The sequence below is a fragment of the Coenobita brevimanus genome, chromosome 101 (genome assembly GCF_032717465.1).
Source record: "Coenobita brevimanus isolate Jiangsu-jjx chromosome 101, ASM3271746v2, whole genome shotgun sequence".
In the NCBI taxonomy this organism is placed as follows: domain Eukaryota; kingdom Metazoa; phylum Arthropoda; class Malacostraca; order Decapoda; family Coenobitidae; genus Coenobita; species Coenobita brevimanus.
Window position 1 is genome coordinate 3557232 of NC_137054.1, and position 16076 is coordinate 3573307.

The 16076-nt window shown below is 39.8% G+C and overlaps 1 protein-coding gene across 1 annotated transcript in view; it reads right to left on the reverse strand.

Annotated features, from left to right (window-relative positions):
* Positions 1–16076, reverse strand: part of LOC145414890 (uncharacterized) — a 104495-nt gene that overhangs the window by 4545 nt on the left and 83874 nt on the right. Inside the window, 1 exon segment of the mRNA XM_080284307.1 lies at positions 9042–9164. Coding sequence (XP_080140433.1) covers positions 9042–9164 — 123 coding nt within the window.

Below are 16076 nucleotides of genomic sequence, written 5' to 3' on the forward strand. Positions count from 1 at the left end.
TAATATACTAACCTTTAATTTCCCTGGAAACTCAAATGCTTCTAGAAACTAATAACTGTTTTAACCTTCAACAACAGTTCTAGTAAGTTCTGAAAATTCCAAGAATCTCATGCTTCTTTTTTTTTTTTTTAATGACAACTCGAATGATTAAAGCGCAGATTCACAAAAAAAAAAAAAAAAGTGAAGAACGACTGAAGAAAGCAAATATATGTCTTTAAAGAAACATGGACTCAGACGAGAGCTAATAAAATTATTTAATTTTTTCTTTCGACGACCCTAAAGATGATAATAGGATCGAAACAGAGAACGTTGCTATGATGAGAAATAATGTGATGAAGCTCAGACGTATGAGGAGGAACGTTAATATAGGGAATACTTACTTTGAGGTACCAGCAACAGTAGTCCGTGGAAATACTTTAATTGCAATTAATTTATACCTAGATAAATATTTAGAACTATAGGTCACATAAAATCAAGTGTTGAATATTTCCATACTGACCTGCATACTACTTACAATGAAATAAGTGCTTAATTGCAAGGTCATTCTGTGATTGTGTAGCCTATGTTTTTTATTTTACTTATTCTTTATTGGTTTATTGGTGATTGCAGAGTGCATTGTTCTACACTTATGTCTTGCCAGTAAAAATTTTTATGCTTAGTTTTTCTAGCAGTAATGGTGGGTTTCTGCATTTTTCTCTCCCTACCCCGTCTTTTGCCGGATGTCGTGGTGGCTTTCCTCTTTTCCATCCTTTCCTCACACACGTTGTTGTTTTCTTTCTTTCATTTTTTTTTTTTTACAAATAACCTCGTTATGGATCAGTAGGCTTCCTGTTATCAGCACTTTTTATGTACTGCTTTGCCAGTGTTATCCAGCAGAATGGCAAGCTTAGGTTTGCGGAAGTTCTGAAAGACATTATGGCCTTCACTGCTAGGTTAGGTTGGTTAGGATCGATTTTCGGTATTTCCCCAATCACTTGTCCTTCGTACTCATATACCCTGGTCAGGTTCGAAAGATGATAAAATAAGGTGTCAAGGACGCCAAAGTTAGGTCGAAGGGTGTCCAGTGAAGGGTCTACGAATGTTTTTTTCCAGCTAAAGTCGCGATTTATCAGGGAATTCGTTATTCCTCCTTAAGTTGATGATTTTCTTCAATAAATGGTTATCAGATTTTTAAAATGGAAAAAAACGACTTGCAAAACATAATGCTTCTGCTCAGTGTTAATAATAATAATAATAATAATAATTTTTATCCCGGCTAAAGTTTCATACGAGAACGAGTGACACAGCATGGAAGATAAAAGGCAATAATAGTACGAAACAGAAAATTGTCAGCTCAGATGTCAGTAATGTGATCCCAGTGTCTCCTAATATTAAAGCAAATTTCGTTTTTTCCTTGCATAGCTTAACACACATAAACCATCATTGTATTTGTTTACAAAAATTTCTGCCTCCTGATATCCCGTACATCACGTAGCCTATTTGTTTGTGCTATTTTCCGTGTATCGAGCCACAACTTCTGCTCCCAGGGTACTGCGACTATACTTCAGTAAAATTATGTGTGTCATCGTTAATGTGTATCTCAAAATCAAAACTCTGAACGACATGATTGTACATCCCTTCAGTGTTGGGTGAGCACACATCCAGCGGGAGACGAGGCTTCTGGTAGGCGAGGCTTAGTGACGCGAGTGCGTCGTGTCTAAACTCCCCTGCGTCCACAGTCCATCTTGTTCAAGATTTTCTAATACTTTTTCCATTTATCCCACTCTCAAATACTCTGTTACAGTTCGCCCAGGTTGAGTTTTATGTTATTTAGCAGCTTATTTCAGTTCGATCATTTGTCAACTATTTTGACAGTTTTGCAACTCTGTATTCTCTCCATAACAGGTCACCGTGATGACCGCCACATTCTTTTGTAATTGTTGTTTGTTGTGTTGATATTGAGGTTCATGAATAAGTGGACGTGAATGCGGTAGACTGTAGAATAAAGCAGTGCGGTGTCCTGCAGTCCACCATTTTATTATCGCGGGATGGCGAGGGGGTTTAAAGCTGCGTGTGTTCACCTGTCGTCCTGTTTTATCTGTGTTGTTCACCACACTGCCGAAATACTTAATCATCACGTCTTTCTGTCTGCTTCCCCAAACCACTGCACATTAAACTGCAGACTGAAGCAAAAAATCGTGTTGTATCGCCCATGTTGCTCTATAAGCACATAATCGTCAAGTAACCTTTCCTTTGTGGCCTACATCAATCCACCAACACATCTTTCACCAGTGCCAGTCGCCTATCCACTCCACTGACAAGCGTATGTTTCTGAATCTATTATTTCTCATTCTCAGAATCGTATGACTCACTCTGTTTCAAATTTGTCTTGCACTGTATTCTAGTGTGCTGTTTGCAATACAGAACAACGGTACAGTACACCCGGAAGCACTAATTTCTTCTCCCCCCCCCCCCAGTAGCCAGAGTCGCGGCCAGTAGCGACCGGGCAATCGTACACCCCACGCCCATCGCCCCTGCCTCAACCCCAGTGTAAACATTGTTGGATACATGTGGAATGGCCAAAGCTGGTGATGTTACAATGTGTCAGTATTATTTTTATAGACAGTCAGAACCAGTAGGAATAAGTATATAAAGACACTTATGGTGTAATAGTGTGCCATTATCCACAAGGTAATTGTATGGATATGAGAAAGGCACGAAAGTGGAAGAAGGCCTACAATGTAATAAGTGTTATTGTCTATATACTTACATCCTGCCTTACAATGTTACAAACAAGTATTGTATAATAAACAGCATCAGATGAAAGATGTCTTTTTCACATCCATTCTCGCTCCCACCTCTACCACCCTTCCCTCTGGGTTTCTGTCTCAGCCACACGCCTCTCTTAACGTCCCGTCCCTCATTCCCACACTTTGTTAACCAATATAAACAAAAATAATGAAAGCCCTCCCCCCAAGGTGGGAATCACGCATAGTTTTTCAGTGACTGATGAAACAGTCACTGAAACACTAGGTCATCTATTGAGCACCATCACCAACCAATTCTGCCCAGAATGCAGATGCAACAATACTAACATGATATTTTCACGGGCAAAGTAAAGTTCCAGTCATGCGTGTTCTGGTGTGCAAACATTGGTTTACCAAATCATCTATTTTTTTGACTCATGAATACCTTGATATTTATGGAAAACCTATCAGTATGTCATGTGCAAAAGAAATCTAAGTAGTTTTCCACGCTCTAATTATTATCAGGTCAACATGATCAAACTGAAAACTGACATGGCAACTTGGCACAATCTCCGCGCGCCCCCATTGCCGATACTTGCAAACCAAATCCATCCTTAATCTCCCGCTAACCTCTATCCTCTTCTTCCACCAGTCACACCGTGGTCCCACCCCCCCCTCCCGCAACAACCACTACTCACTCCCTGCACTCCGACATACATGTCACTTAGAAACGACCCAACACTTCTGCGTAGAGGCCCTCTCGGCGTCTCTGATTGATTTGTCAGGGGATCTATATCACAGCCAGGAAATAGTTTATGCGGATGGGAAGGTGAACTAAGAGTGCAACAAAGCTCACCGCTCACGGAGCTGACCATGGAGGGTAAAAGGAGGGGTAGGTATGACTTGCGCTGTTGTTGTTTTTGTGGGCCATTGTGAATAGAACTAATGTTGTTTTTAAGGGCAACGGTGAGTAACACTACGATTGTCCTTCTTATTATTCTTGTTTCATAATAAAGCAAATCCAGGTCAACAAAAACGAAAGCAAGAACGACAGTAATGATGTTCACTTCCCACTTCCTAACCCTACCCTATCCTCCATACTTGACTTCGTCAGTGATGCTGTGTTGCCAGTTCGGCTTCCCAGCACAACACACCACTCTCGAAGTGTGGTACTTTCATATGGAGCAAATTGTACAATAACATAGGAATTCTATATAGTGTTATATTGTGATAAATAGTGATATACCTCAGACAGCTTGAACTGAGAGGGCTGTTTCAAGGCAACAACTCCTTAACCCTCCTCACACCATTAATTCTAGTCATCCTACGCCACTGTACGAAGGTTAGGTCCAAGGCTTCCATGACCAGGCAAAAAAGGCTGGTCAGTGCCTCACACCACAAGGCCAAACGACGAAATTATAATGCGGCCACTTTCGAGAAAAAAGTACTTTCATAACTTGGCATTTTTTCCTCGGCGCTCCGTGACATTAAAAACAGTACAATGCCTCCATAGGCTTTCCATAGCCCTCTTTCCTCTCTAGCACCGTTTGCCAGTACCACCTCATGTAGAAGCGGTGAAGATGGAGACATGTAAATTTTAGTCCAAATTAACGTGGACAGAGGTTAGCTAGATGCATCAGTGTTATGTGCTCTCTCTTTACCGTAGTTAGGTAGTACACGGCTGTCAGCGAAGAGAAAAATTATACAGTATACAGTACAAAATATACAGTGCATCGCAGCCCCGCCTCCTACATCAGCCCAAGCCACTTTCATCTACTGTGTAGCATTAAGCTCCATAAACCTGACCCACTCACCAAGGAGGAAAAATAAGAGTTTTAATGCGAAACAACCATACAACCACAAAGCTATCCCGTCTGCGGAGAGAGAGAGAGAGAGAGAGAGAGAGAGAGAGAGAGAGAGAGAGAGAGAGAGAGAGAGAGAGAGAGAGAGAATCTGCTTCGTCATACCAACGTGACATTCTCCACAGATTATTATTTTTATTTAGCCATTAATTTTACTTTCTCATTTTTTGGCATGAAAGATGTTACTGTAGTTTTCTTGATACCCGGTACGAAGGTTAAGACCTCTACAAATAAGACTTTTAATGTTTTGAAACTTTAATACGGAGTTTACTTTCTAGGTGTTCTGTAATAAGTTTTGAACCCGGCCTCTATAATATCGTTCCTACGCAGTGGTAAAGATGATACATGTGCTTTTTGGCAGAGGAATAGTTAATGTGCAGTCTGTTTTGAGGTATACAAATACTCGAAATCAGTTAAACGTATGGATACTGCTTATGGCGTTAGCTTAAAGTCAGAACTCGTACCGGTATATATAACGTCTTCTAAACTTCAGTTACGCATAAGATTTGCCAAATATACATTTACTCTTCATTTATATAGCTGCCTACCTGTACCACTTCACTACACCAAAACTAGAAAGCCACCTCCCCCCCCTCATCCGAGTGCGAATCTCATCCTGCGCTAATAACACTTATGAATACTCCTGTAGTTCTTCCTTCCAACCAGACGAAGACTTTTATGGTTTCAAATAGTAAGTTAATTCTATCGTCTTAGTGTGCCCTGTTACACATAGTCAGAGAGCGCATACCTCCGCCAACGTCAACAGAACTTAAGATTTATTCCTGCATCTAGTCCCGGATCCGCTTCAAAAGTTAGTCAGATCTTCCTCGATGCACTGCTCACCTATCCGCCAGATATCATTGTAATCCGATAAAAACTTTTTGAAATATCTTTTACACAAACAGATATGGGTGAGTAAAAAGCCTTCGTCAAACTTCGCAGGCAGAAACAATTAATGATAGTGAAAAAGTACAACCAAACACTTTGATTCGCGATAATAATTCTACCGAGGTTTGGTTATTGTTAAAGTTGGTTAGAATCCTGTCTGAACAAGATCCTTAATGATTATATTGGGACCAACTCGCAGGTACGAGTGTTCTTTCCTGTGATTAGTTGGATTATCTAGAGAATTAAATTTTTTTAAAATACTAAAAGCCTTAACCATTTGTACTGAAGGGGTTAGCGAAAACCTAATCTAACCACTCCAATATGAAAAGTCTCCTCGAGTGATTAAGGCCATCTGAAGATAGGTGAAATAAAATAAAAATATTTCCGTGAAAAGAAGGATTTGATAAATGCCACAGTTTCCCACAGAACAAACAGAAGTAAATTTGATTGAGATTCTTTTTTTTTTTCCCAACAAGGGACTTCTCCCTGTCTGTTATTCTGTGTAGCACGGTATTCTAAGGCGGAACAACGGGTGGGAAAAAGCGGACGCCATTAAAGTGCATGATATTCGTGGCCGGTAATTGCCCCATAAAAGACGTGAAGCCACCCTGGATCTGAATTATACTCTACTATATAGTATCGTCTTTTCAACTATACTCCTTCAGCCTCCAGACGATTGTATTAAGTTTACGTGAGGCTTCTTCGAGCTGGAAGAGCTAGACGTAGCTTTCACACACCTCTTCAAGATGAGAGACCATTCCTAAGTAAAATGTAATCGTCTGAGAGCAGCGACAATATAATACAAAAATGCGGTACCGGAGCGTTTTCATTTGCCAGCAGCAAGAATATACACAGCGGATTTCCTCCTCCTCCTCCTCCTGCCGCTGCCGCTGCCGCTTCCGCTGCCGCCGCCGTCGCCGCCGCCGCTGCTGCTGCTGCTTTCATTATCATCATCATCTTTTTCTTTACGTGACAAAAAGTCCTAACACTTTCAGCCTAGATGATGTCAGCTTTAAGAGTCGCCTTTACTAGTAACAAAGAACACTCGTTCCCACCATAAACTGTTTAATATTTCTAACGTGTTAAGCGGGTTAACAAGTTTTTTTTTTTTTATTCCACACAAAACGGACAGTTTCCAAGAATTCAATAGGGCACTCGATACGGACAGCAATGTGAACGAGTTTTATTCAGGACATCAGAGATTTATAGTTAGGTCAGAAGAAGATCAGAGTGCATAAATGTAAGAAGAGCTCCACCAGTAAAATTATCACAGTGCTACAGGCCTGTTTGCATTTCAAATGATACCACTTAGGCTGTTATGACTCATAGCAACAGAAACTTGTCTGGCGTTAGCTGAAACAAAATACTGATGTCTTTAAACGGCTAATGACGATGCCAGCTACTCCCTCAGTGGAATAAATTCGTCTCGAATTGTCAGGAATAGAAAAACTATATTTGTGACCCGTCCCCGCCCCCACTCTGTTTGTCTGTTTGTTTATTTGTCTGTCTGTCTGTCTGTCTGTCTGTCTGTCTGTCTGTTAACAACTTTACGCGAAAACTATTGGTGCGATTGTGGCTAAAATTACAGGGATGATGGGCTATGACTCTTTCATCACCTGAATAAATTTTGGGCCAAACTGGGCCAAGGCCCAGGCTGTAGGCCCAAAAAATGTTAAAAAACGGGGACGGATGAGAATCGTTTTTCGCCATAACTTCTTTCAAATTCGTCATGCCGACATGAAACAAAACCCTATAGGTGCATCTTTCAAATCTGCATCCTATAACATGCCTCATTACTTTAGGGGGATCAGTGTCAGGTGGGTCGGGCCTAAAATTTCAAATGGGCATAAAATCGTCAATTTTCACCCGATTTACACCAATTTTGATATGTGACATCTTTGACAGAATATCCAGTTTGTGTTCGTACGTCAGCACTAAAATGACTGCTGGGGGTTTTGCTGCACCTTGGCACCGCTTCTTGTTACTGCTGGTTTCAACTGGAAGGTTTGGTGGACGGGGGAGGGCTTTCTTCTTTGCTCTCCTTATCTTATTCTAGTAGCTTAGTCACATTTTTGTGGAAGCTGCTTTGCATGAACGAACTGGCCCACTGCAGTTATGCTGCCTTCTTGAGTTCTTATGTTCAGTGAGGGTATATTTTTTATCCCTTCAGTTCGGATAACGTTTAGTTTGGTTGTTTTTTGTTATTTTCAGACATTCTTTTTAGCTGTGGTGGCGACCATCTTCCACTTACATGATGTAGTGCTGCCTACGTCTTCCTTAGCCTTTATCATTCTTTTCTGTGCCTGCCCTCTTCTCTTCCTATTTCTCCCATTTTTCTTGTCACTTCTTAATGCTTTTCTTTCCTGTACAGGTGGCTTTACACTGAGTGACAAGCCAAATGGTTTCCTGTAAGCCAAGAAACCATTTATATCGCTGGGTAGTAACCATATAACCAAACCATACGTGCTCCCTACGTGTCAGCAAGTGGGTTGGTGGAGGGTTAGTGCCCCTACCCGTAAAACAAATAACTCAAAGTCAAATGGCCACCTCTTACGGGATTATGGCAGCTGGCAATAGATAGATAGATAGAAATTTTTTGAACAGGAAAGGTCACATACAGCTGTCTCTTGTATTTTGTTTTTCTCTCGGAAGGAACAGTATTGCGGGCTCATGGCCTTTGGTTACTTCTTCCTAGCATAAGAAAAAAAAAAATCAATTATCCCCTTAACAATAGGGGACCGTCTTATGTAATGTGAAATCGTTTGGTTGCAGCAAAAATCAAACAAATGGATGTCACTCGATTTAAGGGGTATAAATAGTATTCAGTAATAAAAGTATCAGAGGGGTATAGAAATGGGCGTGGATTACAAAAGACTTAAGTGGGAGGGGATGGAACTGTGGTTGAGGATGGAGAGATGTGATGAAAGTATAAATCAAGAAAGTGGGAACAGCAAGATGAATTATATTTGAGTGCTATAAAGGTATGTTTCAAAGTATCCAGCTAATAAGGTCGGGTTGCCCTCTCTTACCTGGCGTCATGCAACACGGGTAAAAAGAAAAATAGAAACTTGATTAATGGTCTAAGAACCGCTAATCTAACCGGTTCTTGAAACTATAATACAGTATTCATTCATCATCAGGAAAGCTACATCCAACTAGACTTTTTTTTTCGCATCCCTAAATCATTCATTATTGTAACATATAACGTCTCCTAGATCAAACGAAATTACTCACTAATAAACAACTCACCGCATCTTGTTCCTCCCCATCCCTCCCCCTCAACCCCGTACCTGCTCTCCCTCCCTCATTCCCTTCCTGTTTTCTCTCGCTCATTTACTTCCCAGCTCCCTCCCCCCCCAACACACTCTCTCCATCTACTCTCCGCTTTCTCTTCCCTCCTTCCCTCCCTTCTTCTCTTCCTTTCTCTCTCCTCCCCTTCTCTTCTTCCCTCCCTCTTTTCTCGTTCCCCCCCTTCTCTCTCTCTCTCTGATTATCAAACCTCACCTGAGTCATCACTATTTAACTCTCTCTCTTTCTCTCTCTCTCTCGGCCCTACTCCACCTACCTGCCCGGAGTGGAACCTTCCCCTGTAGAGCATGACATAAGAGTTGGATGGGTTGGAATCCGTGGTGGGGGCCCTGGGGGGAACCACCGGCCACCGACTCATGTTGAACACCATCTTCACTACCTGCAACAGTGCAAGACACCACAATCATCTTTAGCAGTTAGCATTAAAATCATCATCATCTTCATGGGTCTGCTGCTCCTTGGCACCGCTTTTTGTTCTCGTTACCTCCTGACAATTTTATACAGGTCAGGAATGTTTCCACACACTAATGATAGTTTTATATAACCCCTCTCGACAAGTCTCTCCTAATTTATTCAAACCGTCTGGAGGTAATAAGGGAAAACAGTAAACTTCTCGCAGTGATATGGTTAAGGACGAAATTATTTGAGACCGGTTTTGTTGCTGGGCTTTTTCAGGGGTGAAGCTCGCATCGGCGGATTTTTCTCCTGCAACATGATATTGTTTTCCTACAACACTTTACCCTCTTACTCTAACTTGGCCTAAAATTGCCATGTCTCCTTACTGAATACAGATTTGTAACAATAGGTAAGTGCTAGCATATGATGCTAGTCACGAAGAAGTGCTAGGAAGTGCATGGATAGCCGTAGTCTTTTTCTGCTTATAAGCTACGTGAAACGAGCCGCAAAAAAAAAGAAAAAAGAAAAAAAGAAAACTAAATAATAACGAAAATCTAAGTCAAGTTAGTGTAAAACAACTATAGGCCGCTCATCTGCAACACCAGATTAATTCACTCTGTAACACTAAATTATTCACCCTCTTCAGTTCATTATTCATCTGAAATTATTTATTAGCATTTTCCCTGGCTACCAAAATAAATCGTTAGAAGCCCAGTTCTCTTCTGTCGCAACACAACATTACTCACCAACAACATAGACAATTTATCATCATCATCATCATCAGCATCATCATCATCATCATCACCATCATCATCATCAACATCATCATCAGCCAAATTGGTAGAAACACAATAATACCTTAGAGGCTTAGAGTAATACCAGATTATTCATGGCGCCACTTATGCAGGCAGTTAACATCAATACCATAATGATCGATACCTGGTGTAAGTAAGCACTTGAGTCTGTATCTCTACCACGCTGAATATATTAGGAAATCCTGAAGCCAGATTCAGAAGTATTCAGAAATAAAAAATGAAAGTTTCTCGATTGCGTATAACTGAAAGTCATTATTATATAAGCATAAAATAAATTGATGTGTAACTAAAGGGAAGTAATGTAATAAATGGCAATGTTTTGGATAGTGCTCAATACGAAGAAACTCGAAAATATGTGTAGTATAGACAGGTAACAGTTAATTAGTAGAGGCGAATTAATTTTACGTACTTTGTGACCAGGATGTGTACATGAATGTTAACTGAAGATTATTTAGTATAACTGGGTAAAATAATGATGCCATAAAGATATCTGAGTAGATCTCTCTCTCGCTCTCTCTCTCTCTCTCTCTCTCTCTCTCTCATTATCCTAGTAAGTTATAGAACAAGCCACATTTATTGTAAAGTATAATAGTCCTGACTCTGTAAATGTTGCTGGTCCCCTGAATCAGAATAAAAACGTGGTATTGCAAGGGGGAATGTCCCTGAAGGCAGTAATCATGTAGACGGCCTCAATACTTTACCAACGTAATCGGACTGCTCTTGAAAATTTTCAGATCCATTGACCAACCTAATTTAACAAGCTCATCTGAGCTTGAGCGAAGGAGGCTGAGAGTGTTAGTATTTTCACCATTAACTCTCAGATGGCCGGAACATCCCTAGTATTCTGTTTAAACTACCTCCACACGACTGTAATCAGCTGTTGTTATTGTTGTTGTTTAACTGCGGTCTGTCTGGCCAAGCAGACCCGTCGACCACAGTGAGACTATGTCTGCATCTGTGGGGCTGTCCTATAGGTACGGTACCGTACAGTACAGTATGTACACCTTATGGGGATCCTGTGCCCCCATGTGAGGTGCTGGGAAATATGACCAGGTTTAGCTCCTGGGTGGACGCCGCAGCTGCCACACCCAGAGCGCCCAACGCCACCATGTCTAGGCACCTCGTCAGCGCACGTAGATCACTTAGAAAAGGTAACTTCAACACAAGACATGGATTTAGAAGACGAAAGTCATGTTTCACAAATCAAGAAGACTTTTGTGAGAAAAGGTAACTTCAGCACAAGACATGGATTTAGAAGACGAAAGTCATGTTTCACAAATCAAGAAGACTTTTGTGACACACCTCCATGATGTATATTACTGTACTGGATGTAATATAACTTGCTTTTCAGACACTGTTTGATAACGTCTCTCAAATTAAATTACTGTCTGTAATTAAGGAATTAGGAATTACTGAAGAAATATATAGTTGGCTTGATAGCTGGTTGCATGATAAGAAACAATATTAGTTAGGTAGTTAGCAACTTAATAATCTTTTACTATAACTTGGAATAAAACTCCAGTTTCTCCATCTTCAGTGCAGAGTTTTGACAAGAGACTAACAGTAGAATAAGGTGCTAGTCACGAAGAATTGCTGTGAGAAGGATGTTGAGCCGCATTATTGCCTTATTCTGCGAGTGAGCTACGTAAAATAAGTTGCAAAAGGATGAAAATATAGTGCAGGTTAAGGCCAAAATAGAATATTTAGTTAATGTAAGTCAGCAGGTGATGGTGTACCGCAAGGTTCAGATTTGGGGTTCGTTCTCTTCTCTATATCAAATCTTCATTAGGATGATGTCCATTTTACTGTGTATTTCTGCTACTTTTAGTGGATGTTTTACAACTTAATAAGGATCTCTCGTATTGAACGGGTTAATGGAGGATGCATCTAATGCCTCCAGTTAAATAAAAAAAAAAAAAAAATCCCAAGCCAGACGAAAAACATGTAATCGAAGTGAAGGAAATATGACTTGCAGGATGAAACAGTTTCAAACTAGAATTCGCGAGGGCGCTCGAGAGGTAATGCCATCTTGCCTTTAGTACTGGAATAAAAATACGGCGAGATTAAAGCAAAATAGGTAAATGGTCATCTGCCTGTCTGCTTTCATTTTACGTAAATAAATGTCAAAGGCTACATGCTGGTAATCACAGTAATAAAGCGTGAATAAATTATCTCGGGATGAAGAAGTTGGGGAGAATAATGTTGCCAAGGATCAAAGTGTAACGGTATCATTTAAGAATGTCTTCTTCCAGCACTTGATTGACATAGCCAAGATATTTACTGAACTGTTCATTAGAGGCTTAACATTTTAAAATATAGATATTTAGAGTCTCTCATGAACTGTCAATAAGGCCACACACGGATTATGTCGGACAATGTTGAAACTGACACCTGAGGAAGAACATACCAATATTGACACTTTGTAGAACGTAGGCAGCTAACTTAATTACTGCTAGTCGTAAGAGCTGGTTGTAAACAACTTGTTTGGAATTCTGATACAAACGTTAGATACAAGGATACTACAAATATGTAGGCAAAATAGTAATGAACTTACTATCCTTAAACAGATAATTTCATTACATTTTATTTAGTTATGTCCAAATGTGGCAAAATTGAAAACTAATATATGTTCACCAATGACAGCATTAATAAATGGAAACCATTATCGGAAGTGGTTATGCAAAGCATTCCGGAATATCTAATGATTACCTGTTAGCTATCCGAGTTACTTTGGCAGAAACTGGGATTTTTCTGAGAAAGTTGGAATAATGTGGCATGCCAGATTACTCATAAGAGTGTTGTAATGAACGAGCTTCATGGCCGTAACTGTCAGTGCAAACGACACTGGCTCACCCTCTTGCTACAAAATGCATACTATTACTACGAAGTTATTTTTTAAGCCTCGTTAGTTAATCGCGGTAATTTTACTTGCATCGTCGTAAGTTGCCTGTTGTATGAGACCAAGCCGACATTATCTTTTTTTTTTTTTTTTTTTCTTTTTGGAAAGGGAGGGAAGAAACTTTTGAATTAACTCTTACGGCACTCAAACGATTGATACCACATAAGGCATATCGAGTGGGTATACTCACATGCCTTTCCCCAGTCCCCATGACAGGTCCAATTTATCTTACTTATGTCTTTGTTTTCCACACCCATTATATTAGCCCCTCTCCTCCGCATTATCTTTCTTGGAGGGTACATGATATAAACATTCAGTGCACTTAAACCACCAAACACTCAGCAAGCATTTTCGTTGGGTAATCCTTCCTACCCCAGCCACACTGTCCACCGCAATTCCTGCCCATCTCATCCGTCTTTTGTTTACCGGATCCATTCCTTTACCCGCTTTAGTAGATTCTTTATGGCGCGACGCAGGTAACGCGGTCGACGAATGCACTAAGTATATAACTAAATCCCTAGGTGGTGAAAAGGTCACTGTGATGATGATGATGATATTGATCCCGGCATTCCCCAACACTCCGGAAAACACATGGTTCATAACTCACTATTCTTCTGTGTACTAAGACTCTTCACTACACCGCTTTTTTTTTTTTTTAATTTACATAACAGCTTGTGGTGCGAGGGAGCGTATTATATATATTACTCCCTGTGTGTGTGTGTGTGTGTGTGTGTGTGTAAGTAACGAAATAACTCAGTACTTCTCTGAATTTAATAAAATTTGGTGACAGGGTTGGCGGTCAGCCACTAGATGTTAATGGGTAAAAGGTTAAAAGGTAAGGTCAAAGGACAGGATTTTTTTTTTTTTTTTTTTTTTTAAATCAAACTGAGGCCAAACTTTGTTGATAAAGTGAGGATACCGAAATGACCAAAGTCTCTATTTAGAATAACCAGTTAAAAATAAAGATAACTGTGAAAGGCTAAATGCCAAGGTCACAGTGAGGTCAAAAATCAGGGTCACAAGGCAAGGTCATATTTCTACCCGTGTGCTTGTGTTTGAACAACTCGCAGTTTTTATAAGATTTCTGTGAAGCTTGGAGGAAATTCTGAAGGATGACCAAGGAGGTGAGCAATTCGTTTACAGAAGAAAGGGTCAAAGGTCAAGGTTACAGGACTAGATCAAAGTTTGACCTAACAAAAGTCAACTTCAATAAGTTTTATTCGATTTCAACCAAACTTTGAGCAAGGGTTTAGGGAGAGGCAAAATCGATGTAACACGATTTTGAGAAGAATAAAAGGTGAGGGTCATAGGACAGAGTCAAAATTTGACCGGTGTGTCAGTGTGTTAATAAGTAAGAAAATGTTCATCTGATTTGGACCAAACTTGGTGGAAGTAATTAGGATCAGATTGAGGATGACCAATCATTTTTTTACAACAGGAACTCAAAGGTCAAGGTCACATGGCATGATCAACTTAAGCAGTTTTTCTCCGATTTCGACTAAAGCATCGGAAGTGTTCAGAACAGTGACAGGACAAAGGGATTCCGTTTTTAGGGCAATCAGTCTTTCGTCAAAATAACATGGTTAAATGTCATAACCACAGTCAAGGCCAGCTTAACGTTATTGCGATTTGAACCTACAGTGATGAAAGGGTTAAGAGTCAGGCGAGACTGAAGAAACTCAATTTTGAGGTCAATAGTTCGAAGATAGAAGTCACACGGGGAAGTAAATGTTTTGTCATCTGTCCAAGACCAATTGGTGGAAGTGGATATTGTACTCTTATAATTCTCATTCCTCTCCCCTCCCCCTTTCCCTCCAACCATCATCATATTATAGTGTTTAAGTTGGTAAAAGACCTCTATGAGTAAATAAGTCAATGATTACTATACTCGTATGTAACCCAGACACTTCGAAACGTCTCCCTTTACCTGAATGACTTTGTTTTGAGACAGCAAGAATAAATTAAGACAAGTCATCGGAGACAAGTGTGTAAAATTATATTCGGCAGACACGCCTTACATTAGTATTTGTTTTTATTTTGTCATACATATCTCTGTTCTTGGGTATGGTCACTGCATTTTTCCACTCAACTTGTACAGTCGGGATGAATATAATTCGTCTAATATTTCTCTTTTACTTCCCGCTTCCCTCCGCTGGCTAATATTTCTAACCTGAGAGAGACTTGTTATGCTTCTCTTCCCGTAGGTGATTATCTATGATATGATGCGTCAGGGAAGAAAGTGGCGAACATACTCTGCACTTAAAGTGAATACAGTGCAACAGTAGAAGAACTTTTCCCATTGACTGTGGATTGTGGAACTCCTGCTATCCAGGCGCCTAGGCAAAGCTCCAATGAAAAGGTTATTCCACTCTCAGCTACATCTTATCGTTCATGTGTATACTGATAATTCGAGCCTCACTTGAGCTCGTTTTATGTTTTTTCGTAGTTTATATATATATATATATATATATATATATATATATATATATATATATATATATATATATATATATATATATATATATATATATATATATATATTATATACCGTATACATATCTAATATATATCTATAAATATGAGAGAGAGAGAGAGAGAGAGAGAGAGAGAGAGAGAGAGAGACATTCATTACAATATTTAGTATATAAAGTAAATAATTTTGGTTAACAGTGAACAGGAAAAGAAGTTTTTCTTTTTTCTATAGTTCGTTTTCACACCTTTTTTTAAGTAGTATTTCTTCCTCTCATTAGCCAGCAATTTTGTTTTTTTATTTGTGTGACCAGTAAAATGGAAAATGTGACACTTATCAATCCCTCCTCCTAATTTTACTCTTCTTTCTCCACACATTTTAACTACTCTTTGACATTTTTCAACTAAAACATTGACATTAACTGCGACAAAAAGGGTATGTGAAAATCACTCGTTCTGTTCGTGACAATTGTTTAAAAAGAAAACAAAGGCCTATCATTATCCACGTGACCGCATTCGCAAAATTTCTTTGTGGGTAGCTGTGTGGCTAAAGCTACCTTGTAACTTTTTCCTCAGTTCCAAGAAGCGGCCAGTTCCAAGAATCGCTTTCAGTTCGCGAAGCTGTGGGGGGTTGGGGTAGGGAGACGAAGTTCCGAGAAAAGCGTGTACCTGTTCCTTGTGTAACTATCCAGACGGGGGACGCGGAGCAGGG